Below are 27,836 nucleotides of genomic sequence, written 5' to 3'. Positions count from 1 at the left end.
AATCAAATTAAAATCTCCTTCCTTAATAAAATACAACCACCATCATTGATAAAGACATGATTTTATCCTTTATTTTTGTTATTTAAATAATATAGTCTTGGATTTATCATTTTAGTATGTATCCTCTCTCGTAAGTCAGTTCCAAAAATAGAGTACTTATTTTTACTAGTCCAAGATATTTTTCAAGCCATAGGGCGTAAATGAAGTCTCACTTTTCAAAATTTGTTTAAAAGTTTATTTGACCTACTTAGGATCTTGAAAGTTCAAAGGCATCATAGTTCAATATTCTTTTTTACTTTATTTTCTTTTCAAACTGGTTACTTTTGATGGTTTTTATTTGTTCTTATCCAGTGATGCACATTTCATTATCATTCTTATTTTTTCTTCTGAGCAGTATCATTTACATTGCATTTTGTACACCAGGTGTGAACAAAGTATACATTTGTAAAATCGTTTTAAATACATGTATATTATTTTTGTAACTTTTGTACTGATTTCAAAATTTTTTAGCCTTTTTTGGTATAACATTTATGCAAAGAATGTTGTGACATTTTACAACACTGTCACAATGCTTCTAGAGAAACTGCAGTTTTTGCAGAGGTCCCTATTCAAACTAACCAAGGATCTTTTGGCAATGGTATAGGGTAATAAAAGGATCCAGTCACTTCACCTCATTAGAAATTCAATAAGCAAAAGAGATCTAACCCTGTTTTCTAACACACGTTAAATACGCTCACAAATATAAAGAAACACACAAAAACCCTCTGTATTTTTCTCAATATTTAATTATTTATGGGGCATTCCTTCCCCTGTATCATTAGGTCTAAGAGAAATGTTTGTGAATTATTACAAGCTTTCATATTTTCGAAATCTATTATCTTTCAAGTTGACTTAGAAACATAGCCCTATTTTAGTCTGAATATAACAAGGAAGTATTGTTATTTAAAATTCTAATATATTCATTTTGTCTAATAATTAAAAAAAAATACGAATCTAACCATGTTAGGAAAATCTTACCTATTACAAATCCATTTTTATAAAATATAAGTGAAATGAATGTATAAGAAGTATTTTCCATAAATGATGACTAATCTTTTATAATAATTTTAAGATTTGTAAAATTTTGTTGCTGTTGTTGTTAGGTGCCGTCAAGCTGGTTTCAGCTCACAGCAGCCCTATGCACAACAGAATGAAACACTGCCCGGTCCTGCTCTATTCTCACAGTTGTGGCTATGCTTGAGCCTATTGTTGCAGCCACTGGGTCAATCCATCTTGCTGAGGGTCTTCTTTTTTTGCTGATCCTCTACCTTACATGCATGATGTCCTTCTCCACGGACTGGTCCCTCTGGATAACATGTCCAAATTACCTGACATAAAGTCTCGCCATCCCCGCTTTGAAGGAATACCCTGTCTGTACTTCTTCTAAGACAGATTTGTTCATTCTTCTGGCAGTCCATGGTATATTCAATATTCTTCATTAACACCATAATTCAAAGACATCAATTCTTCTTCTGTCTTTCTTATTCATAGACCAGCTGTCGCATACATGCGAGGTGATTGAAAATATCATGGGTTGGGTCAGGCACACCCTAGTCCTCCAAGTGACACCTTTATTTTTTGAAACTTTAAAGAAGTCAGTTGGAGAAGATTTGCCCAATGCAATACCTTGTTTGCTTTCTTGACTGCTGCTTCCATGGAGGTTTATTGTGGATCCAAGTAAAGTGAAATCCTTGACAAATTCAATATTCTCTCTTATCATGATGTTGCTTACTGGTCTAATTGTGAGGACTTTAATTTTCTTTATGTTGAAATGTAATTCATACTGAAGGCTGTATAGCCTTTGATCTTCATCAGTAAGTGCTTCTAATCTTCTTCACCTTCAGTAAGAAAGGTTGTGTCATCTGCATATTGCAGGTTGTTAATGAGTCTTCCAACAAAACTGATGCTGTACTCTTCTTCATATAGTCTAGTTTCTCGAATTATTTTCTCAAAATACAGACTTAGTAAGTACGGTGAAATGATACAAGTCTGACACCCACCTTTTCTGATTTTACACCATGCAGTATCCCCTTGTTCTGTTCAAACTACTGCCTCTTGGCTCTAAGTGCAACTATCGCATAGCCATAGTTAGGTGTTCTGGAATTTCCGTACTTTGTAATGTTTTTCATTATTTGCCACGATCTACACAAGCAAGTACATTTGCATATACAATAAAACACAGGTAATCATCTTTTTGGTATTCTCTACTTTCAGCCAGGATCCATGTGGCATCAGCAATGATATCCCTGGTTCCACGTCCTCTTCTAAATCTGGCTTGAATTTCTGGAAGTTCCCTGTTGATATACTGCTGCAGCTGCTTTTGAATGATCTTCAGCAAAATTTTGCTTGCATGTGATATTAATGATATTGTTTGATAATTTCCACATTCGGTTGGAGCTCCTTTCTCGGGAACAGGCATACATATGGATCTCTTCCAGCTGGTTGGTCAGGTACCTAGTTGTCTTCTAAATTTCTTGGCATAGATGATTGAGCACATCCAGAGCTGCATCTGTTTGTTGAAATATCTCAATTAATATTCCATCAATTCCTGGACTCTTGTTTTTCCCCAGTGACTTCAGTGCAGCTTGGAATTCTTCCATCAATACTATCGGTTCTTGGTCATATGCTACTTCCTTGAAATGGTTGATCATTGGCCAATTCTTTTTGTTACAGTGACTGTGTAGATTCCTTCCATCTTCTTTTGATGCTTCCTGCATTGTTCAGTATTTTGCCCATAAATCTTTCAAATTGCAACTTGAGTCTTGATTTTTTTTTCAGTTCTTTCAGCTTGAGAAAGGCTGATCGCATTCTTCCCCTATGGTTTTCTCACTCCACGTCTTTGCACCTTTCATTATAATATTTTACTTTGTCTTCTTGAGGCACCCTTTGAAATCTCCTGTTCAGATCTTTTACTTCATCATTTCATTCCCTCTAGCTACTCTACAGAGTCTTTTCTGACATGCATTTTGGTCTTTTCTTTCTTTCCTGTGTTTTCGATGGCCTTTTGCTTTCTTCAACTATAATGTTCTTGACGTCATCCCACAACTCACCTGGTCTTCGGTCATTAATGTACAATTCATCAAATCTGTTTTTGATTAGGTCTCTAAATTCAAGTGGGATATACTTAAGGTCATATTTTGGTTCTTGTGAACTTGTTTTAATTTTCTTCAGTTTCAACTGAAGCTTGCATATGAGCAATTGATGGTCTACTCCACAATCAGATCCCTGGCCTTGTTCTGACTGATGATATTGAGCTTTTTCATTATCTTTCTCCACAAATGTTGTCAATTTGATTCTTGTGTTTTCCATCCTGTGAGGTCCATGTGTATAGTTGCTGTTTATGTTGATGAGAAAAGGTATTTGCAGTGAATAAGTTGTTAGTTTTGTATAATTCTGTCATGTGATCTCCAGTGTCATTTTTATCACCAAAGCCATATTGTCCAACTGCATATCCATGTTTGTTTCTACCTTTTCACATTCTAATCACCAGTGATTATCAATGCATCTCAATTGCATGTTTGATTAATTTCAGACTGCAGAGATTAGTAAAAATCTTCAATTTTCTCATCTTGATATTATTGATCAATGCATATATTTGAATAATAGCATTATTATCTGGTCTTCCTTGTAGACATATAGATATTGTCCTATCATTGACAGCATTGAACTACAGATCTTGAAATGTTCTTTCTGACAATGAATGTGATGCCATTCCACTTCAATTTGTCATTCCTGCCAAAGTAGACCATATGATTGCCTTATTCAATATGGCCAGGGCCTGTCCCTTTCAGCTCACTAATACCTAGGATACCGATTTTTATGCATTTCATTTTTGACAACTTCCAGTTTTCCTAGATTCATACTTCATAGGTTCTACATTCCAGTTATCAATGGATGTTTGCAGCTGTTTCTTCTCATTTTGAGTAGTGCCATATCAGCAAATGGAGGTCCCCAAAGGTTGACTCCATCCACATCATTAAGGTCAACTCTACTTTGAGGAAAGCCGTGGTGGCCCAGAGGTTAAAGAGCTTGGCTTCTAACCAAAAGGTTGGCAGTTCAAATCCACCAGCCACTCCTTGGAAACCCTATTGAGTAGTTCTACTCTGTCCTATAGGGTTGCTGTTAGTCAGAATTGACTCGACAGCTACAGTTTTAGTTTTTGGTTTTCTACTTTGAGGAGGCAGCTCTTTTCCAGTTGTATTTTGAGTGCCTTCCAACCTGAGGCTCTCATTTTTTGGCATTATATTAGACAATGTTCCACTGCTGTTCATTAGGTTTTCACTGGCCAATTATTTCAGAAGTAGACTACCAGATCCTTCTTCCTAGTCTGTCTTATTCTGGACACTCTACTGAAACCTGTCCACCATGGGCGACCCTGTTGGTATTTGAAAAACCAGTGGCATAGCTTCCAGTATCACAGCAACATGCAAGCCACCACAGAACAACAAACTGTTAGACAAAATGTTGTATGGACAGTTAATCAGAACATATTCTTAGTTAAGGCAGAATCTACAGGTTTTTGTCCCCAAATCATATTAGGTACCAATCTCAAAAATTAATTTCTTTAAATAGAATTATTTGTAATTCTCTGCTCAACTTAAATTCCTTCATGTCTATGTCTGGTTTCCCCATTATCTTTTTAGATTTCATACTTACTGGATTTGAGTTCACAAAGTATTATGCCTTGTAAATCTAAAATGGTACACCATCTTACCACTGTTTGTCCCTCTAAAACCTTACATTAATGTCTATCAAAGGGAAAATTCAGTTTTAATGCTAGAGGAAATCAGGTGTCATGCTCTGCTGTATTTCTGAGGGTGTCATCCATGAAGGAGCATTGCAAAAAACTGTTGAAATATTCTTGAATTTGGCTTAGAATATCTTCTTTATGATACAGTGGCATAGAATGTTTGCAGTTCATCTTTTCTACCACGCATTTCATTATAAATAATAATAATGTCTTTGCTGATATATATTATTATTAGTAACATTTTTGTTCTCATTGTTTTTGCTATTATTTTCTGTAGAATGATGTTAGGTTCTCTGATTACTCCTTTAACTTCTCTAATGTCACATAACGTGTCACAAACATTTCGAGAATAATGTAGACATATACATTGCTAACATTAATGTGTATTTCACTTTATGTATAGACTATGTATAAAAGCTCAATAATAGACATTGACCACTCTCTACCTCTGGACACTTATCCTTTGCTATATTTGAAAAGGATGGATAGATAAAGCGTATTGTTTACCATTCCTCTTTATAAAATCAGAGAAGGCAAGGATTAGAGAGTTTTCAGGTGTCAACTACTCACCTGCGGTGTAGAAGAAACACATAAGGATCCAATCTTCTAGAGTTGCGCTGCTCTATATCCCTAACACCAGTGTTACAGATCTGTGATGTTTACATTAGATGTATCAAGGTATTTATATTTATAGACATTGGCTTTGGGGTGAGTCGGGATTTTTGGTTTTTCAAGAGATGCATGAACCTGATTAAATTCAAATAAAGTAATAAGACTTAGTTTTTTGTTCTTCCATTTGAGCTTAAAAACAAAAACCCAACCTGTTGCCATCAAGTTGATTCCAGCTCATTGTGACCCTATAGGACACAGTAGAACTGCTCCGTAGGGTTTCCAAGGAGTGTCTTGTGGATTCGAACTGCCGGCCTTTTGGTTAGCAGTCAGTCTCTTATCCACTGCACCATCGTGGCTTCCCTTTCAGCTAAGCAGCTGTAAAATTATATCTCATGCAAGGAAAAAAAGAGACTTAGGCTAACCTTTGAACTATCCGGAATATTTTCAATTAACACACATTTTTCTAAATTGTCAAACTAGGAGCATTTAATTTTTACTTTTCAGATTGTGAGCACCCCCAATTGGCTCGTGTCAAAATCAACTTTGCTCAATATTTTAAAAAATCTGTATATATATACAATATATTATATATTAATATATTATATCATGTATTAATATACATAATATATATAATATATTGAGAAAATACTTTATACAGTTCTCATTTGTTGTGTCCAAGAGTAGTTGAGAGAAAAATGATGTGCCTCTGCACAATATTTTAATTTCCAAAGATAAAATAATAGATATTGATGTAAACATAGATACAAATATATAAACGTGTGTGCGTGTGCACGCATGTTTTGGGCTTGTATTTTGGATATATTGGTTATATTGTTTCAGAAATAATAGCTCAATCTTAGCATATTTTTGCTCTATCGAAACATGAAATAGTATGTAATTTTCTTTAACATTACAATATATTCATTCTCTTTCTATATTATGTTTGCTTTGAATAACAGCCAATAGATTTAAAGACTATGGTTATGAATATATTTATGGTTATAATTTATTTCTAGACATAATTTTTCTACTTTTTGTTTTTACTAAGTACATTCATTTCTGTTTTCTTTATATATTAAAGATTATCAGTAAATATTTTTACTTGATTTCTATATTTCAGATTAATATAGATTATTTATTAAATCAAGCTCTTGAGAAAAAGCTTAGGGAGTTGTGGCATGTTAAAAGTATGGACCTGAACCAGGTTGCTTGGACTTGAAATTTGGCTCCAATAATAAGGAGCAATGTATCATAAGGCAAAGTACTTAATCATCCTTATGTCAGAGTTTTCATCTTTAAATCAGGAAATATAATTGTAATAACCATATAGGGTTATCGATATGAGTAAATGTGCTTAGAAAAGTGTGCTTAACATATAAAAAAGTTAGCAATTTGTATGTCTGAATTATTCTTGAAATGTACATGACACTTAAAGTGGCATCCAATATTTCTTTCATATATACACCAAGGCAGTTTTTTTTTAAACATTGTAGTCCCCTCACAAATTTTTGTGAGTGATAATACTTTCTTTAATATGTAAAGATGTCTTTTGGTATAAAGTATTTGAGATGTTGCTTTTCCATTCCAAGAATGAGAGGAGAGTCTTTTGAACAAGTGCTAGAGATTAAGAGAGTGGGCTCATTTCTTGGATAGTGAGTTGGCACTTCAATATTTTTGTAACTCTTGGAGGTTACTTTTCTCTGAGTGTAGTGTAATTTTCATTACATACTCACACACTATAGAAACAGAAATTGAAAGTGTCCCAAGACATGAGATAAGGCTGATATTCAGTGGTATTTCTCAGCAGCTGTATCCTATGTAGAAGCCTCTATAAACACCTGTGTTCCAGCAATGTGAACCTTACTGCATTCCCTGGGCCATTTGTTGCACAGGCAGTTGGCAGCAGAGATGCATATGGATCCCAGTCCATTGACTCCCAGGCACTGCTCTTTCTCCACTGCACTCAGTTATGAGAATTCCGTAGAGGATGGTATTTGCCCCCATCATTTTCAATTCCTACACCTATTGATCTCTCTGCTCACCCTACATACCTTTGAGAGGATGAATATGCAGTGCATATAGCTTCTTCAAAAAAGAAATTGTTGGTAACAAGCAAATCCGTTTTAAAGACTTTCTTAATATAACAATTCAAAAAGATTAAATCAAATATTATTCTGCTGTTGATGTTCTCACACAGAATTTGCTAATCTTATCCAGAATCTTGGCTTGTTTAATATACTCCTTATGGGCTTCAGCATCTTGACTCCTGGACAAAGGAACATGAATCTGCAATAAGTCATACATATAGTGTAACATTACACAAACTGTATCAATGCACTAAAAAATGATAGAATATCATGGAATAAAGGCTTTCTGGAGCCACTGAAAATGGATAAACCCTGAAACTATTGCCCTGAGATAACTTTCAAACCTTAAACCAAAAATATCCCCTGAAGTCTTCTTAAAACCAAACAATAGTTTAGCTTAACTAGTAAAGAATATCTGCTTTGAGCATTGTGCTCTGTTAAAACCTCTCTGTGGAATCAAATTGAGAACAACTCAAAAGATTAATTAGAAAACTGAGGGTACAGTGAGTTTATATTAATGGGTAGGAACGACTTGGAAAAGGAGGGTGAGAATGGCCGCACAACTCGAAGAACATAATGTTACTGAATTGTACGTGCAGAAATTGTTGAATTGGTATATGTTCTCTTGTGTATATTCTCGACAACAGTGACAAGATAAAATAAATTATTTAAAAACTAGAAAAAAAGTAATTCTTAGGATTGGACTATGAAATATCGTGCTTAGGTATAATTTTCAGATTCTCTTTTTCCTTGAGAAAATTTATGCTGATCTACACAGAAATGGGAAAGCAGTGGTAGAATTCTTGCCTTCCATGCTGGAGATCCTAGTTTGATTTCTGGCCAATGCACTTCGTGTGCAACCACTGCCCATTTTTCAGTGGAGGCTTGAGTGTTGCTACAATGCTGAATAGGTTTCAGGGGGACTTCCAGACTAAGAAGGACTAAAGAAAGGCCTGGTGATTTATTTCTGAAACTCAGCCAATGAAAACACTTTGGTTCACAAAGTTTCAATCCCTTGGTGCAGGAGGTTGCCATGAGTCAGGGGCCATCTTAATGGCAGCCAGCAACAACACAGAAATGGGTGAGGGCAAAGTGTTACAAACAAGAGCCTGTTAAAGGTAGTCTTTCTTTCAGCACTTCTGCCAGTGCCCTCTGAGATGCCCTCTCTCCTTGTCTTCCTTTGTTCACCAGCCCCCAGTTTGACCCATGGTCCTCAAGTGAAGGCCCTTATTCCCCTGGCGGCAGTGGGAACATTTGAGCTGTGACAGAGTGAGGATGAAGATGAGACCAGGGCCAGCTATGTGCTCTCGTGTCAGCCCAGCTCAGTATCACAAGAGTGAAGGACCTGCAGTGGACAGGCTTCTTCAGAATGATCACAAGGGGAGGACAAAATTGTGCACACATAATCAAAATAAATTAAATAAGTAAAATTCATTTTGTTTAGTTATGCTGGAGAATGCTTTCAAATAAATAAAAATCATAATCGTCTCAATAAGAGACAAATTGGCATTGGAAAATATTTTAATCAACCTGTTAATTTGAGAGCTAATATACAAAATTTTATATAATCAATTAAAAAAATTTTTATAGATGTTTAATTAGAAATTATTTGATTTGAGTGCAAAAATAAAAATTTTTTTAGACAGAAGGACACCTCTATGCTTTATATTTATATAACAGCATAGTTACAAAGGGCATACAGTTACATTTTAATGGTGGAAACTGATAGAATAAACATTATAAAGCATACAGTTATTAAAATGTCAGAAATTAAAGAATTTCAAACAAAAAGAAAGAGGGATGCTTTATTCCAAATATAAATGATAGCTTTGAGTTACACATGCTCAATTATTTTTGTAACCTCTATTTTTTCAACAAAATTACATAGGTAAAACATATTTCATATATATGTAATATATAGTTAAAAATAATAAGACTTTGGAGGAGGAGCCAACATGGTGCTATAAACAGAAGCACCACACCATCCCTCCACAGCAAAAACCCGGAAAACTAAGTAAAACAGAGACAAATGTCAATCCTGGAACCCTGAGTGTTCCCTGAGATAAAGAACGCAACCAAGCACCGAATGAAATAAAAAACTGATGGAGAAGCGAAAGCCAAGAGAGATACCATCAGGTAATGAAGCACGAATTTGCCATCTTGGACCCCTGTTGGAGATTGGCAGATGGGGAACACAGAAAAGCACCTTCACAGAGCTCCCAGTGGGAGACAGAGCACCCAGTAACCAGCGATATATGCTTTCTCATTCCCCACCCTTCTTCCCACCTGCTCAGCCCCCACCGCTTTCTAGCTGGTGGCAGTCACTGGGCTGGCTGAAAACTGCAGGCTCTGTGTCAGGTCTTGGACTTGCCCCTCTCACATGGAAGAGTAGTGGACGGAGAGTATGAAAAAGCAGCTTTGCAGAGCTCCCAACAGGAAACAGAGCACCCAATAACCAGCAATATATGCTTTTCCTACCACCCACCTTTCTTCCCGCCACCTTGGCCTACACTCTTGGCTGGGAGGCACTGGTTTTCACTCTGTGGCACTTAGATTCACCCCACCCACACTGGTCTGCCCTCTCAGTGCTATTTTTTTATTGCTGATGTTGCTTTTCTCTGCTTCTTTTGGTTTCTTCCCTGCCTCTCATCTCCTCTCCCTTCTTTCTCTTGAACACCTGGCTCTGTACGATATCTTTGCTTTTTCTTGAAAAGCTGTGAAGCTCCATTCAGCAGGGGAACTACTTCCCTGGCGCATGACACCATACTTGTGAAATCCCCAGGGCCTTTTTGTTGTTGCTATTGTTTGTTTCTTTTTGTTTGTTTGTTCCGTTTTGTTCTATTCTGTTTTGCTTGTTTCTTTGTTTTCTTTCATGGCTTGAGAGCCCCCTCGCCAGATGGAACACACAGAAATCAAATTGACTACATCTGTGGAAAAAGACAGTGGAAAAGCTCAATATCATCAGTCAGAGCAAGTCCAAGGGCCGAATGTGGAACAGACCATCAATTGCTCATATGCAAGTTCAAGCTGAAACAGAAGAAAATCAGAGAAAGTCCACAAGAGTAAAAATATGACCGTGACTACATCCCACCTGAATTTAGAGACCATCTCAAAAACAGATTTGACGCATTGAACATTAGTGACCAAAGACCAGACGAGTTGTGGAATGACATCAAGGACATCATCTATGAAGAAAGCAAGACGTCATTAAAGAGACAAGGAAGAAAGAAAAGACCAAGATGGATGTCAGAGGAGACTGAAACTTGCTCTCGAATGTCGAGCAGCTAAAGCAAAAGGAAAAATTGATGAAGTAAAAGAACTCAACAGAATATTTCAAAGGGCAGCTCGAGAAGACAAAGTAAAGTATTATAATGACATGTGCAAAGACCTGGAGATGGAAAACCAAAAGAGAAGAACACGTTCGGTGTTTCACAAGCTGAAAGAATTGAAGAAAAAATTCAAGCCTCGAGTTGCAATAGTGAAGGATTCTATGGGGAAAATATTAAGTGACGCAGGAAGCATCAAAAGGAGGTGGAAGGAATACACAGAGTCATTATACCAAAAAGAATTAGTCAATGTTCAAACATTTCAAGAGGTGGCTTATGATCAGGAACCAATGGTACTGAAGGAAGAAGTCCAAGTTGCTCTGAAGGCATTGGCAAAAAACAAGGCTCCAGGAATTGATGGAATATCAATTGAGATGTTTCAACAAACAGATGCAGCACTGGAGGTGCTCACTCACCTATGCCAAGAAATATGGAAGACAGCTTCCTGGCCAACTGACTGGAAGAGATCCATATTTATGCCTATTCCCAAGAAAGGCGATCCAACCGAATGTGGAAATTATAGAACAATATCATTAATATCACACGCAAGCAAAATTTTGCTGAAGATCATTCAGAAACGGCTGCAGCAGTATATTGACAGGGAACTGCCAGAAATTCAGGCTGGATTCAGAAGAGGACCGGGAACCATGGATATCATTGCTGATGTCAGATGGATCCTGACTAAAAGCAGGGATAACCAGAAGGATGTTTACCTGTGTTTTATTGACTATGCAAAAGCATTCGACTGTGTGGATCATAACAAATTATGGATAACATTGCGAAGAATGGGAATTCCAGAACACTTAATCGGGCTTGTGAGGAACCTTTACATACATCAAGAGACAGTTGTTCGCACAGAACAAGGGGATACTGATTGGTTTAAAGTCAGGAAAGGTGTGCATCAGGGTTGTATTCTTTCACCATACTTATTCAATCTGTATGCTAAGCAAATAATCCAAGAAGCTGGACTATATGAAGAAGAATAGGGCATCAGGATTGGAGGAAGACTCATTAACAACCTGCGTTATGCAGATGACACAACCTTGCTTGCTGAAAGTGAAGAGGACTTGAAGCACTTGCTAATGAAGATCAAAGACCACAGCCTTCAGGATGGATTGCAACTCAACATAAAGAAAATAAATATCCTTACAACTGGACCAACGAGCAACATCATGATAAACAGAGAAAAGATTGAAGTTGTCAAGGATTTCATGTTACTTGGATACACAATCAATAGCCACGGAAGCAGCAGTCAAGAAATCAAAAGACGCAATGCATTGGGTAAATCTGCTGCAAAGGACCTCTTTAAAGTGTTGAAGAGCAAAGATGTCACCTTGAAAACTAAGGCGCACCTGACCCAAGCCATGGTATTTTCAATCACATCATAGGCATGTGAAAGCTGGAGAATGAATAAGGAAGAACAAAGAAGAATTGATGCCTTTGAATTGTAGTGTTGGTGAAGAATATCATCTATTCCATGGTCAGCCAAAAGAATGAACAAATCTGTCTTAGAATAAGTACCAGAATGCTCATTAGAAGCAAGGGTGGTGAGACTGCGTCTTACATACTTTGGACGTGTTGCCAGGAGGGATCAGTCCCTGGAGAAGGACACCATGCTTGGCAGAGTACAGGGTCAGTGGAAAAGAGGAAGACCCTCAATGAGGTGGATTGACACAGTGGCTGGAACAATGAGCTCAAGCATAACAAAGATTGTAAGGATGGTTCAGGACTGGGCAGTGTTTCACTCTGTTGTGCATAGGGTAGCTATGAGTCAGAACTGACTCAACGGCACCTAACAATAAGAACATCCATGGGAATAACTCATCAATATTTGGTAATTTTTTCTGCCCTTGTTTTTAAGCAAAATATAAAATAATTATCCTAAACACGCAGTTTATGATTTTTATAATAAAAATGCTATTTGGGTATACCCGTTATCTTAGTTTCCTATTTCCACTGCAGTAAAAAAAAAAAAAAAAGGAATGAAAGAAAAGATAAAAACACAAGTGGGTGGCTTTGGGGAACAAAAAATGATTTTCTCACAGTGCAGGAGTTTGTAAGTCCCAATTCAGGGCACTGTCTCTAGGGAAGGTGCTCCTTTGTCTCTTCCATCTTGTAGTAGCTGCTGCCAATCCTTGGCATTCCTGAGCTGTAGGTGCAGCCATTTCCTTGTAATGTGGAGTCTCCCCTTGTGTATGTGTCTCTCTATGTCTTTATCGCTGTTTATTAAACACTACTAAGATGAGATTAAGTGTAGGAGCCCAACCTACTTCACTATGGCCTCATTAACATAATAAACAAAAACTCTATTTCCAAACAGGGTCATAGTTACAAGTACGAGGGTTTGGAGTGCAATGTAACTTTCTGAGAGACACAGTTCAATCAATCTATAACACCCATCAACCTGTCAATACTTTAGAAAAAATATATATACATAATTAGGAAGCGTATTTGTAGTATTTTGTTTCCTTATAGTCTGTCTTCATAAATCTGAGAGGTATCACAAGAAGGACAGCATGTAGTTATTGACGTACAGAAAGTGTCCAGGGGATTAGAATAATCTAACAAAATATAGGATACTTCTGAAGAATATCCTTTATTTCAAATGGCTCTCAAGATATGTTTAGCTATGTTATTATTATTATAAAAAATATGATTAAATGGTACTTTTCAATAAGGGAAAACATATTTTGAAGGTTATTGTTTCTGTTGGTGCAAAACTCAGATTCTGGCAAAAGGTAAACATATGTGTAAGGAGGGCAGGTTAAAGAGGGAAAGATTAGAGAATGACATGCATATTTGTTTTCCTGAATATCAACATTAATGATAGAAATATCTAATATTAATTAAGAACTACTCTATGCCAGTTCGTCATGCTGTGAGGACTTGTGTGATGCTGTGATGCTGGAAGCTATGCCACCAGTATTCAAATACTAGCAGGCTCACCCACAGTGGAACGGTTTCAGCTGAGCTTCCAGACTAAGACAGACTAAGAAGAAGGACCCAGCAGTCTACTTCTGAAAAGAATTAGCCAGTGAAAACCTTATGAATAGCAGCAAAACATTGTCTGATATAGTGCCATAAGATGAGCCCCCCAGGTTGGAAGGTACTCAAAATACAACTGGGGAAGAGCTACCTCCTCAAAGTGGAGTTGACCTTAATGATGTAGATGGAGTCAAGCTTTCAGGACCTTCATTTGCTGATGTGGCATGACTGAAAATGAGAAGAAAACAGCAGAAAACATCCATTAATAAATAGAGCATGGAACCTATGAACTATGAATCTAGGAAAATTTGAAGTTGTCAAAAATGAAATGGAACACATAAAGATGATATCCTAGGCATTAGTGAGCTGAAATGGACTGGTTTTGTGAAAGTTTACAAATCAAGTCAGTCTCTCATACAAAAAGTTATACACCCCTTGCTATGTACTCCTAGCTGCTCTCCTCCTAATGAGACAGCACACTCCTCCTCTCCACCCTGTAATCCCTGTGCCCGTTTAACCAGCTTCTGTTCCCCTCTGCCTTCTTATCTCACCTCCAGGCAGGAGTTGCCCACATACTCTCATGTGTCTACTTGAGCTGAGAAGCTCACTCCTTACCAGTATCATTTTCTGTCCAATCCCTGTTTGAAGAGTTGGCTTTGGGAATGGTTCCAGCCTTGAGCTAACAAAGGGTCTGGGGACTATGACCTCTGGGGTCCCTCTAGTCTCAGGCCATTAATCTGGTCTTTTTATGAGAATTTGAGATCTGCGTCCCACTGTTCTCCTGCTCCATCAAGGATTCTCTATTGTGTTCCCTGTCAGGGCAGTCATCAGTGATAGCTGGGCACCATCTAGATCTTCTGGTCTCAAGCTGACATAGTCTCTGGTTTATGTGGCCCTTCCTGTCTCTTGGGCTCATCTTTACCTTATGTCTTTGGTGTTCTTCATCCTCCTTTGCTCCAGGTGGGTTAAGACCATTTGATGCATCTTAGATGGCTGCTTGCTAGCGTTTAAGGCCCCAGATGCCGCTCACCAAAATGGGATGCAGAACATTTTCTTAGTACATTTTGTTATGCCAGTTGGGTATTGGTCATTTTAAATTGGACAATCATATGGTCTCCTATGCCAGGAATGACAACTTAAAGAGGAATAGCATTGCAGTAGTTGTCACAAAGAACATTTCAAGATTTATCCTAAAGTACAACAGTTTCAGTGATGGGGTAATATCCATATGCCTACAAGGAAGACCAGTTAATGCGACTGTTATTCAAATTTATGCACTAATCACTAAGGCCAAAGATGAAGACATTGAAGATTTTTACCAACCTCTGCAGTCTGAAATTGATCAAACATGCAGTGAGGATGCAGTGATAATTACTGGTGACTGGAATGCTAAAGTTGGAAACAAGAAAGATCTGTAGTTGCAAAATATGGCCTTGGTGACGGAATTGATGCCGGTGATCACATGATTGAATTTTATAAGACCAACGACTTCTTCATTGCAAATACCTTTACACCAACATAAACAGTGGCTATACACATGGACCTCACCAAATGGAATACACAGAAATCAAATTGACTACATCTGTGGAAAGAGACAATGAAAAAGCTCAAAATCATCAGTCAGAACAAGGCTGGGGCCAACTACGGATCAGACCATAAATTACTCATATGCAAGTTCAAGTTGAAACTGAAGAATATTAAAACAAGTCAGTGAGAGCCAAAGTACAATGTTGAGTATATCCCACCTGAATTTAGAGACCACCTCAAGAATAGATTTGACATGTTGAACACTAATATCTGAAGACCAGAGGAGATGTGGAATGACATCAAGGACATCGTGCATGAAGAAACCAAGAGGTCATTAAAAAGACAGAATATAAAGACCGAAATGGATGTCAGAAGAGACTCTGAAACTTGCTTTTGAACATCAAGTAGCTAAATCAAAAGAAAAAAAAAGATGAAGGAAAATAGCTGAACAGAAGATTTCAAAGGGTGGCTTGAGAAGACAAAGTGAAGTATTATAATGACATGTGCAAAAACCTGGAGATAGAAAATCAAAAGAGAAGAACACACTCAGCATTTCTCAAGCTGAAAGAACTGAAAAAAAAATTCAAGCTTTGAGGTGCAATACTGAAGGATTCTATGGGGAAAATATTAAACAGCACAGGAAGCATCAAAAGAAGATGGAAGGAGTACACAGAGTCACTATACCAAAAAGAATTGGTTGATGTTCAAACATTTCAGGAGGTAACATACGATCAGAAACCTATGTTACTGAAGGAAGAAATCCAAGCTGCACTAAAGGCATTAGCGAAAAACACTATATCTAAAATGGGCGCCCTCAGTTGCTATTTCATTATCTTGTTTATTTCCTTTATAGAACCTTTCGTATTCTGCTGTTAGCATATTCATTTGCTTATTTGCCTACTCTCTCACTCTTCCACCTTCATGAAGGCAGGAACTGTGCCTGTCATCTTCACAGCTTTGTGCCTTGTGTTTAGAACATTGTCTGATACATGCTAGACTCTTAACAAATATTTACTAAATTAATAAATCAATGAATAATGAAATCATTCTCTCCAAGTCTTGACCCCACCTCTATTTCTTCACTATCTCTTGAATCTATCCCTCTGATCCTCATAACAACTGCTCTGGTTCAGGCTCTACCACTTCCTACCTGGATTTTTGTAGCACTCTACTATTCAGTGGACCACCTTGTCTCTTTTGCCCCTATCACTCCATTCTCCACACAGCAGCCGTGGAAGTAAGCTTTTAAAAATGGAATACCAATTGAGATGTTTCAACAGATGCAGTGCTGAAAGTGCTCACTCATCCATGCCAAGAAATTTGAAAGACAGCTACCTGGCCAAGTAACTGGAAGAGATGCATATTTACGTCTCTTCCCAAGAAAGGTGATTCAATCCAATGTGGAAATTATCAAACAATATCATTAATATCAGATGTAAGCAAAATTTTGCTGAAGATCATTCAAAGGCAGCTGCAGCAGGGTATCAGCAGGGAACTACCAGAAATTCAAGCCAGATTCAGAAGAGGACGTGGAACCAGGGCTATCATTGCTGATGTCAGATGGATCCTGGCTGAAAGCAGAGGATATCAGAAAGATGTTTACCTGTGTTTTATTGACTATGCTAAGGCCTTCAACTGTGTGGATCATAACAAACATGGATAACATTGCTGAGAACTGGAATTCTGGAACACTTACTTGTGCTCATGAGGAATATATATGTGGATCAAGAGGCAGTTGTTCGAACAAAACAAGGAGATACTGCATGGTTTAAAGTCAGGAAAGGTGTGCATCAGGGTTGTATCCTTTCTCCGTAACTATTCAATCTGTATGCTGAGCAAATAATACAAGAAGCTAGACTATATGAAGACGAATGGGGCATCTGGATTGGAGGAACCAAGGATGACACAACCTTGCTTGCTGAAAGTGAGGAGGATTTGAAGAACTTACTGATGAAGATCAAAGACCGCAGGCTTCAGTATGAATTACACCTCAATAAAAAGAAAACAAAAATCCTCACAACTGGACCAGTAAGTAACATCACGATAAACGAAGAAAAGATTGAAGTTGTCAAGGATTTCATTTTACTTGAATCCACAATCAACACCCATGGATGCAGCAGTCAAGAAGTCAAAAGACGCGTTAAAAAAAGCATAGCATTGGGCAAATTGTCTGCAAAAGACCACTTTAAAGTGTTGAAAAGCAAAGATGTCACCCTGAGGACTAAGGTGCACCTGACCCAAGCCATGGTGTTTTCAATGGCCTCATATGCGTTTGAAAGCTGGACAATGAATAAGGAACACTGAAGAAGAATTGACACCCTTGAATTGTGGGGTTGTCGAGGAATATTGAATATACATACCGTGGACTGCCAAAAGAATGAGCAGACTGCTCCTTAGAAGCAAGGATGGCGAGATTACGTCTCACTTACTTTGGACATGTTATCAGGAGGGATCAATCCCTGGTGAAGGACGTCTTGCTTCATAAAATAGAGAGGCTCAGAGAAAAAAAGGAAGACCCTGAACAAGATGGATCAATACAGCGTCTGCAACGATGGGCTGAAGCATAGCAACAATTGTGAGAATGGCACAGGACCAGGCAGTGTTTCGTTCTGTTGTGCATAGGGTTGCTATGACTCAAAACTGACCCAGTGGCACCTAACAACATAACAACAACAACTATGCCAGAAACTATGCTACAATGTTTGGAATGTAGTCACTTTTCATAAGCTTCTGAAAATGGATAATGCATGCAGCTTTGTCGGCAGATTCTTCTCTCCGCTCCTGCTTTTCTCTCTACAGCAGAGTTGATCCTGCCTCTCTCTGACTCACATCCTCCTGCGATTAGAGTGGCAGGCACATTTGTGTGGGGTTCTGACCAGGATATCCTGGCTCTTCCAGGCTTGGAGTCAGGTATCATTCCTGGCTCATCTCCCTAAACATTAATTAGCCATTTGAGACTGATTAATCTTATCTGGGATTTTGTGTCCTTCAAGGTGCTGCCATTCCTTTGTAGAATAAAACTTGCTCCTTCCTGCTTGCTCTCAGAATGATTTATTGCTCCTTATTCTGTTTCCTTAGGGCGAACTCAATAGCTCTATCATAAAGACTTTATTATTTCTACCTATCTGCCTCCCTCACTAAGCTATGAGATACCTAGGCCCAGATGACCATAGCAGTTTGTTGTATGAGGCAGCATGTACCCGAGAAATGCCATCTGAATAACAAAAATAAGTATTCATAGATCTTGAAATTATATTTGTAGAGTTGATTAAAAAACCCTCCTCAAAGCTTAGGTAATGTAATAGAAGAAAGTCAATAGAGTTTTAAAAGAGCAACAGAGTAAAATTTTGCCAAGAGAACTGAAAATATTAAGTGAAGGTCTTTTAAAAATTCCATTTAAACATGTAATTCATGAGGAGGAAAAATATTGAAATGTTTGGACTAGTAATGAGATTGATTAACTCTTTATATTATTAGGAAAATTAAGACCAATTTAATAAACAAAAAAATTGGCAAAGTTTCTGGAAATTCTTCAGTGTCTTATTTGTAAATTTTTGTGCCGATGGTATCAATTTAAAAGGATGATATAGAAGTTGAAATATCTTCAATATAAATAGATTAAATATTTACTAAAATGTTTGATATGTTGCTTCTCTTTACACTTATGTTAAAATCCAAAACTTTAACCTGACTGTTAACCCTTACTGCTTAAAACACTTGTCTGCCTTTTCTTTTGATTTCTGAGTGCACACACCACACACTCTTGTTAGTTTTTTTCTCTCTCTCTGGATGGAACTAGTCTTCCCTCCAGTGTTAACTTTCATGTTCTATTCACCTTTTGGCTAACTGTTTGAAATGCACTTTCTAAAAGGACGTTTCCCTTGCTTCCCAACCTATTTTGATATAATAGCACTTTCCTGAATGACATTTGTAATATCTTGTAGTGGCATGTTTACTTGTATGATTATTGTTAAATACCTGTCTATATCACCCTTCCTAGATATTATGTCGTTGTTAGGTGCCATGAGTCGGTGCCAACTCATGGCGACCGTCTACAGCAGAACTAAACACTGCACAGTCCTGTGCCATCCTGACGATTGTTGCTGTTTGGACCCATTGGTACACCCACTGTGTCAATCTATCTCAATATCTAGATATTGCATCTAGATATTACAAGCTCCAAATTACTAAAAAATACATTACAATCTGCTTATCACTGGTCTGTATTCACATAAATGTTATGTTTTCTCTTTTTTTCCCCCATAAGATAGAATAGGGACATCAGTGAGTACAAGGAGAATGAGTCCTCCTTCTGGCTTTGTGAACTTCTCCTGGCAGCAAGCCACAGAACTGTGTTCCACAATACTGGGAGTAACTGCCTTTTAAGTATCCAACTGCAGAATAAGGAAAATTGGCTGTATTCATGAAATAATTATCATTTCCAAAGCACTTGCCAAAATGAGGAATTACTTCTGACATTCTGGGTGTTTAATGAATCATTTATCAGCATTTATATGCCTTTTTATAAGGAAATGATTGAAGACAGCAGTGATTATCCTTTTGACGATTTTAACTATATTGCATATATTGTCCAAAGGCTATATCTGACATACCGCATGGGATTACCTTATTTAATTAATTCTTAGCTATATATATATTTTTCACATCTTAACATCTCTGAAATTGGTGCACATGTAGATGTGTGAGCACTTTAGTTGAAAACTTCTGGTAAGACTAAGAAATTGTCAATGTCAGAGCTTTTTTGACTCAAAGAACTAAAGTTACATAAAAAAAAAAGTTACATAGGTAAGGTAAATGTGTATTTTGAAAAGTAACAAAATTACTGTACACACGTAAGGAGTCTTTTTTTTTTCATTTCTAACGTAGAAGATTATTTTGATGATCCTTTCAGGGTTTGCAAAACCGCTGAATAAAACAAACAAACTCCTTAAAATTTGCAAATACATTCACATGCACAATTTAATTTTATCATCATGACAACTGTTTAAGGAAGAGGAGATTTTGTGTCAGCCCATCATATAAATTAAAAAGCTTAGTGTTCCTTGTTAAATGATTTGGTAGCAACATTGCTAGTAAGAGCTGAAGCTAAATGCTCTAACATTAATACTATTGATGTATTTTGATGTGAAAGCAGAGGAGAAATGTGTTAGCTCTGGACTTTGAGGCTTCGATTTGAGTTGCCTTAGCCATTTGTAACAAGGGTTAGTGATGTCACAGTCTCATCTCTATGAATGTGAATCTCTCTTGCGAATCAGCCCATGTGGACTGACGGCTTGCTGAGCTACTGGTATGAGTTGCTGTATACCAGACTGTGTAACCCCAGGCTTTCCTCAGGACAGTGACCTGCTGGACCAGCGGAAACACTGCTTCACCGTGCAGTCTGAGTGTGGGGAGGACCTCTACTTTTCCGTGGAGCTTGAATGTGACCTCACACAGTGGGAGCGAGCCTTCCAGACAGCAACATTCCTCGAAGTGGAGCGAATACAGGTGAGGGTCTGTGCAGTTCTAGGATCTGTGGCCCCCAGAGGTCAATGACCACTCCCCTAGAGTTTTAATATGAATTCAAATCAATGTAAAATTAGTTATCTTAGTCTTGAGCTCCTTCTGAGAAACATTTGATAATTAGCTATTGTTATTAAATGAATAGTAACACAACTCTGAATTCAATTTCAATATCTTCACAATTTGATCTTTCCAGGCTATTTCCTACTACTCACCAAAAGTATATTTCTAATTTTAATTATAAAATGCTCTAATTTGAATCTGATGTAGGAAAAGCTCTGTTTTAAACTCATTGTTTACCAGGCCATTTCCTGTTCTCTCACCATGATCCCCTGATTCCTGCCCAAATGCCTCCTTTTTCTTACTCTGCTCTTTCTACCAGAAGCCTTCTCTTCATCCTCATCCTTCAAGACCATGCACAGTATTTGAAGCTTTGTCAAAGGTCATATTATCTGGGAAAATTTTTCTGATTTCCAATCTGCCCTGCCCACTGCATACCATGAATTCTTTCACAACAACCTTGTGCAAACTCTTTCCTCTTGCCACTTTTTGAAAACCAGCATCGCTTTTCTTTGTCTATTTTCTCAGGTCTATTCACACTTCGGAAACCCTGGTGACATAGTGGTTAAGAGCTATGGCTATTAACCAAAAAGGTTGGCAGTTCAAATCCACCAGGTACTCCTTGAAAACCCTATGGGGCAGTTCTACTCTGTCCTCTAGGCTCACTGAGTCAAAACTAACTCAAAGGCAGTGGGTTTGTTTTGTTTTTTTGGATTCGCATTTCTCTTTGTATTGGAGTGGCTTATGGGCATGTCATTTCCCACACTAAATTATAGGTTGTTAGAGATTATTTTATTCATTCTTATTCATGTGAATCTCCCTTGTGGATGAGTCCACAGGAATTACTGTGTATTTTGCACATAATAGATATTTAATAAATACTTGTTGAAATATATTAAGTATGAACTCATGTCTAGATTGCACTTCATATATCCCTCAGCCTCTACAGTTTGCAGGATCATGGCCTGAAACAGGTCCTTCAAACACAGGTTCAGACCTTTACCCTCTGGCCACATTGAATGGAAATGACTCCCTTGCCTCATGCCTTGGATTCATAGAGCCAAGACATGAACAGACACAAGAACTCTTGATTTTGAGAACAGATCTACGATGATATTATAACATTGGATATCCCAGAATGCTTGCCTATAACAGATTTGGATACATATGTTTGTAAACATGTGAAACATATTTTGTAAGGTACGTTAATATCTTTATTTTCTTATAACAAACCTCCCCAATCCCCATGTGAAGGGACACCACTATGACATGACAGTGAGGGGAGGAGGACACAGTGACTTGAATGTCAACTGCATCATTGCTCAACTGGCCATTTCTGTTAGCTCTGACAAGATCTTTGTATGCCTAGACATGTTCACATAGCAGAGAAATACAATTTCAATACCTTAGTTGTGTAAAATCTCAATTCAGTAAAATAGATACTTCAGTATCAAAAAGTGGAAAGATGGAAAACATGTTAAATATTATTTTATTCTAAGCGTCAACATCTAAGACCATTTTCAAACATTAAAATATAATTTAATTGAATAAGTTCAGTTTTTATTATTTATATTACTAGATACAAGTTTTCCTAATTATCATGTTCACTGGAATATTCCACTTCACCTAGAAACAACTCCGTGGTAATTTTTACATGTTGATCCCAATTTAAGATTTCATTTCATCAATCTCCTAAAGTTTAGAAATGAATTAGAAATAAGATTATACTATTTCTCTGTATTTTAATACTGTCCTTAGAATCTGGGCTTCATATTCTCTAAGTGAAGGTCCTACGCAATGCAATACAATGGACTTTATCTGTGAACAAGTTGGGTTTAAGATGGCATGTGGTGATAGCATATCAAAACATATAATCCCTTTTTGGCTGTTGATTGTTTTTTAGATTTTTAATATATCTTTCTTCACTGTATCAGAAATTAGTAATAAATGGCTGAGCACTTTGGTAGTGTTATTTTTCAAATACAAGATGTGAATTTATTTACATGAAAAATCTTATGTGTTTTTCTTTTATCTCAATATTTTCATTGCCATGAAAGTTGGTTGTTGTTGTTAAGTGTCATTGAGCTGCTTCTAACTCATAGAGATCCAATGTACAACAGAATGAAACACTGCCTGGTCCTGTACCATCCTCACAATCGTTACTATCCTTGAGCCCATTCCTGCTGCTCCTGTGTCAATCCATTTTGTTGAGGGTATTCCTCTCTTTTGCTGACCCTCCACTTTGCTAAGCATAATGTCCTTCTCCAGGGATTGGTCCCTGCTGATAACATGTCCAAAGAAAGTGAGATGAAGTGCCACCATCCTCTCTTCTAAGGAACATGCTGGTTGTACTTCTTCCAAGACAGAATTGTTTGTTCTTTTGGAAGTCCATGGTATAGTCAATATTCTTCACCAACATCATAATTTAAAGGCATCAATTCTTCTTCAGTCTTCCTTATTCATTGTCCAACTTTCTCAGGCATATGGGGCAATTGAAAATACCATAGCTTGAGTCAGTTTACTCCTCAAAGTGATATCTTTGCTTTTCAATGCTTTAAAGAGGTATTTTGCTGAAGATTTGCCCAATGCAATACATCATTTGATTTCTCAACTGCTACTTCCATGGATACTGATTGTGGATCCAAGTAAAATGAAATCCTTGACAACTTCAGTCTTTTCTCCATTTATTATGATGTTGATTATTGGTCCAGTTGTGAGGATTCTTGTTTTCCTTATGGTGAGGAGTAATCCATACTGAAGTTTGTAGTCTTTGATCTACATTAGTAAGTGCTTCAAGTCCTCTTGGCTTTCAGCAAGCAAGGTTGTGTCATCTGCATATCACAGGTTTTTAATGAGCCTTCCTCCAATCCTGATGCCATATTCTTCTTCATATAATCCAGCTTCTTGAATTATTTGCACAGCATATAGATTGAATAAATATAGTGAAAGGATACAACTCTGATTTTAAACCACACAGTATCCCCTTGTTCTGTTCCAATAAATGCCTCTTGGTCTATGTACAGGTTTCTCATGAGCACAGTTAAGTTTTCTGAAATTCCCTTATTCGCGATGTTATCCATAATCTGTTATGATTCACACAGTCAACTGCCTTTGCATAAGCAATAAAACAGAGGGAAATAGCTTTCTGGTATCATCTAGTAAGGAAATATAATAAAGAAGGAATATGTGTGGTAATGTGAAATAGGCAGAAAAAAGAAAGAATTAGCAAGTACAATTAATAAATTAACATATAAAGTTACTTTAATTATGAAACTAATTTTTGTTAATGGGACGGCACACTAACACTTTCTAGTTCCTAATTCTTATTTTTATACTGTTTTCTGATCTATAGTATATTTGAAAATAGCAAACAATTCAATCTATACCAAAAAATTAAACCAAACCCACTGCCATCGAGTCGATTCCAACTCGTAGCAACACTATAGGACAGAGTAGAACTGCCCCATAGAATTTCCAAGGAGTGCCTGGCGGATTTGAACTGCCGACTTCTTGATTAGCAGCCATAGCACTTAACCACTAGGCCACCGGGGTTTCCAATTCAAAAGTGGACAGAAATTATATAAGTTTGACCATTCCTTTATGTTGATGGTAGTTTTAATAAGGAAGTAATATATGAATGCAAGCATGTAAGATGTTTGTTATTAAGTTAATGTAATTATATCTGAAATAAACTTTTGAGGCCCACGAGATGTATTTTCTTACCTGCTTTTTGCAAAATTTAAGTCCCAATGGATAATTTTGCAGGGCTATAATTTTTCCTTTGCAAATTAAGCTGAACACATGAATATAGTTTTTGGTGAAAGCAACTTTGATGTATTTAGTATTGATCATAGTCAGAATGTGATACATACAAATTAATTTATATACAGTATTGTAAAAATAAATACCATGTAAGAATTGGGGTTGAAAATCTGAGATGGATAGTGGTGCTCTTTCACACACACTGACACAACACACACATACACACACATCGTAAGCAAATTATAAATAGTTTTCATCATTTGAATATCCCTCTCTGGTTTGCAATTAAATGCAAATAAAATTGCCCTACGGAAACAATAGCACATCGTGTTGTATGTAAGTCCCATGGTTCTAGTGTGTGTAAATAACATCCTGTAATTTTTTATTTAAGTTTTCATATATATTATTCTTTTCAAAATATTTATATAAGTAAAATTATAGCATAACCTGGTTTCGTTTTTTAAAAATGCATTGCATTTTTTATTTTTAAGGAGATAGGTTTACGCAAATAAAGAGGCAAGTGGTAAATGTCTTTGAGAACTAGTTTGCACCACATGGAAAAAAATATGGAAACTCTAAAGGTCAAGACATCTGTTGTATTCTTTTTCTTGATTACTGATCCTATGTTTGTGTGCCTGAGAGTTTTCTTTTAATAATATCCGTGAAACTGTTCGGTAATAAAATATGTGTTTTAATATTACATGCCAGGAATTTGAATTAGATCTTTAATAATCCTCCTCTGGTTTCATGTGCTGATATTTAACTACAGGATATAACAACTGAACATACTCTTGCCTCCACCTAATATTTTTTATAGCAGTTGATTACAAATATACCAAAGGGATACAGCAGTACAATGGAAAGTCATGGTTCAAGTGGAACAGGGTGGAAACGGGGCCCCACACGCCACTTGGAAGTATCAAAAATCCCTCTAAGCATCTGTTTTATTACCAATACAATGATAATAACACTGTTTTCTTTATATAACACCATGCAAATGTCGGTATTGAGTTATATATTGCATGCACTGCTTATTACAGGTACTGTCACACAGTTCTTCATAAACGTTGGCTATTCTTATTGATAGCAGTTCAATCTCACTTAAACTAACAGTGTTTTCTGTTTTGTCCAGTGCAAGACATATGCATGTGTGCTAGAAAGTCATCTGATGGGACTCACTATTGACTTCAGCACAGGATTTATCTGCTTTGATGCTGCAACAAAGGTAATGGGTTCAGCTCCGCTATAATACACATGCTGCAGACATTCAATTTAAGACTGATTAAAATATCTTCTAACAACTCCTTTCAGAATTTTAATTGGCTTTCGTGTGTTGTATTTAAAGTCCTCATATTCATTAACAGAATACAAATGCTTTAATTGATTTAAAGAAAACAAAAGCTTAAATTTTATAAGACAAATAAATTGCAACGAAATACTATAATAATATTAAAATAATTGGATATATTATTTGTCTTAATGGTTATGGAAAACTTAACTAAGGGATAATTTTCTTCTGACAAAACAGATTTTCTAAAAGTTATTTTTTATATTTTTTTCTGCCTCAGCATCTACAAGATCACAGCAGGAAAACCATGTCTCTTTTCGTTTTTATAGCTAATATGTTGGAATTATTGTTGTTGTTAGGTGCCGTTGAGTTGGTTGCAACTCATAGTGACCCTATGCACCACAAAACGAAACACTGCCTGGTCCTGTGTCATCCTCACAATAGTTGTCATGGTTGAGCCCATTGTTGCAGCTACTGTGTCAGTCCATCTGGTTGAGGGTCTTCCTCTTTTTTGCTGACCCTCTGCTTTACCAAGCATGATGTCCTTCTCCAGGGACTGAACCCTCCTGATAACGTGTTCAAAGTGTGTGAGACAAAGCAACACATGGGCCCCCACGGTATGACAAACTGACAGATGTGCGGGGAGTTGGAATTATAAGATGGAGGAATTTGAAGCGTTAAAAATGAAACACAGATCCTGTAATATAAGAGTTTCATTCATATTCAAATATTTGGAAAATGAGAAGCATCAAAATGAAAGTTCAAAATGGCATTCCAAAGACGTAGCATAAGCACGAATCTTTTATACTCAAATTTGCAGTACTTTTAGAGGATTGGGAAGCATACAAGGGTACATTTGATTGGTTGACATTCAACATATTCTCATAAGACTCATTTATCAAGAATTTCTATTGGCTGTGGTCTGGAGCTGGTTCCTTCTATTTCCTGCAACATTCTGGGTGGGCCACCTCAGAACTTTGTGAAACATGTTATCTTGTTCAAGAGTATGGTCATGGATTATGTACTCTAAATAGTAAAAGCAGGACTTAGGACAAAATGAAGTCCAATTCATACCTGTGTCAGCCATTTTAGTTATGTCAAGCACCTCAGTTTTAGAGTGCTCTTCCACACATCCCTCTTTTGATCATGAATCTCTGTAGAGATTTCTTGATCACCATTGTAAGAATGTTTTCTTCTGTGTGGAATTCTTGTTGGATTAATCTTTGTATAAGTTGGATTTTTCATCAACCTTTTCACTATTCCATAGCTTAGACACTTTGCTTCTATGATCCGCCAGTTGGAGTATGTGTGGAGCAAGGCCACATTTGAAGGAACAACTTATCCAAAAAGACTAACATAAGATGTGAGGTCATTCTCTTCTAAGAACTTAGTTTCTTCAAGGTACATAACCCATTGCATAGCAAAGGGAACCATACTTTGATTACAAGCAATGCACAGGCATTTCATACAACATTAATAAGATCTACAATAATTATCATAGCAATCAAAATGATTAACCTGGTTGGTAGTGTAGAGCACAACTGGGAACCAAAATCACTGGGTAGCCAACTAAATGTATCAAAAAAGGGGAAGAGTCAGGCATAGGTGGTATTGAATGTAGCCAAATAACTTTCTGCTGAATTTTTCTAATATCTTGTACTTTTCCTGTGATATTTGTCCAGGTGCAGCTGGAGGTATTAGCAATGGCACAAACTCCTCCTTGCTGGGCTATAAGGAAATCAAGAGCTATCTCATTATCTAATATACCCATAACAAAAGATTCTAAAGATTTCTGTTGAGCCAACATTCCATCTGCAATATCATCAGAAATTTGAGCCAATTTAGCAGATTTTTTAAGCTGAGGGATACCATGTTGT

General features: G+C 37.0%; 1 protein-coding gene across 2 annotated transcripts in view; it reads left to right on the top strand.

The window, feature by feature from the left end:
* Positions 1-27,836, top strand: part of SNTG1 (syntrophin gamma 1) — a 564,878-nt gene that overhangs the window by 434,277 nt on the left and 102,765 nt on the right. For both annotated transcript variants that reach the window (XM_023540209.1, XM_003421078.3), the window contains exons 14-15: positions 20,682-20,834; positions 25,804-25,896. In XM_023540209.1, coding sequence (XP_023395977.1) covers positions 20,682-20,834; positions 25,804-25,896 — 246 coding nt within the window. The remainder of the gene's footprint in view (positions 1-20,681; positions 20,835-25,803; positions 25,897-27,836) is intronic.

This window comes from Loxodonta africana, chromosome 14, assembly GCF_030014295.1.
Source record: "Loxodonta africana isolate mLoxAfr1 chromosome 14, mLoxAfr1.hap2, whole genome shotgun sequence".
Classification (NCBI taxonomy): Eukaryota; Metazoa; Chordata; class Mammalia; order Proboscidea; family Elephantidae; genus Loxodonta; species Loxodonta africana.
This window is presented reverse-complemented; position numbering and strand designations above follow the sequence as displayed.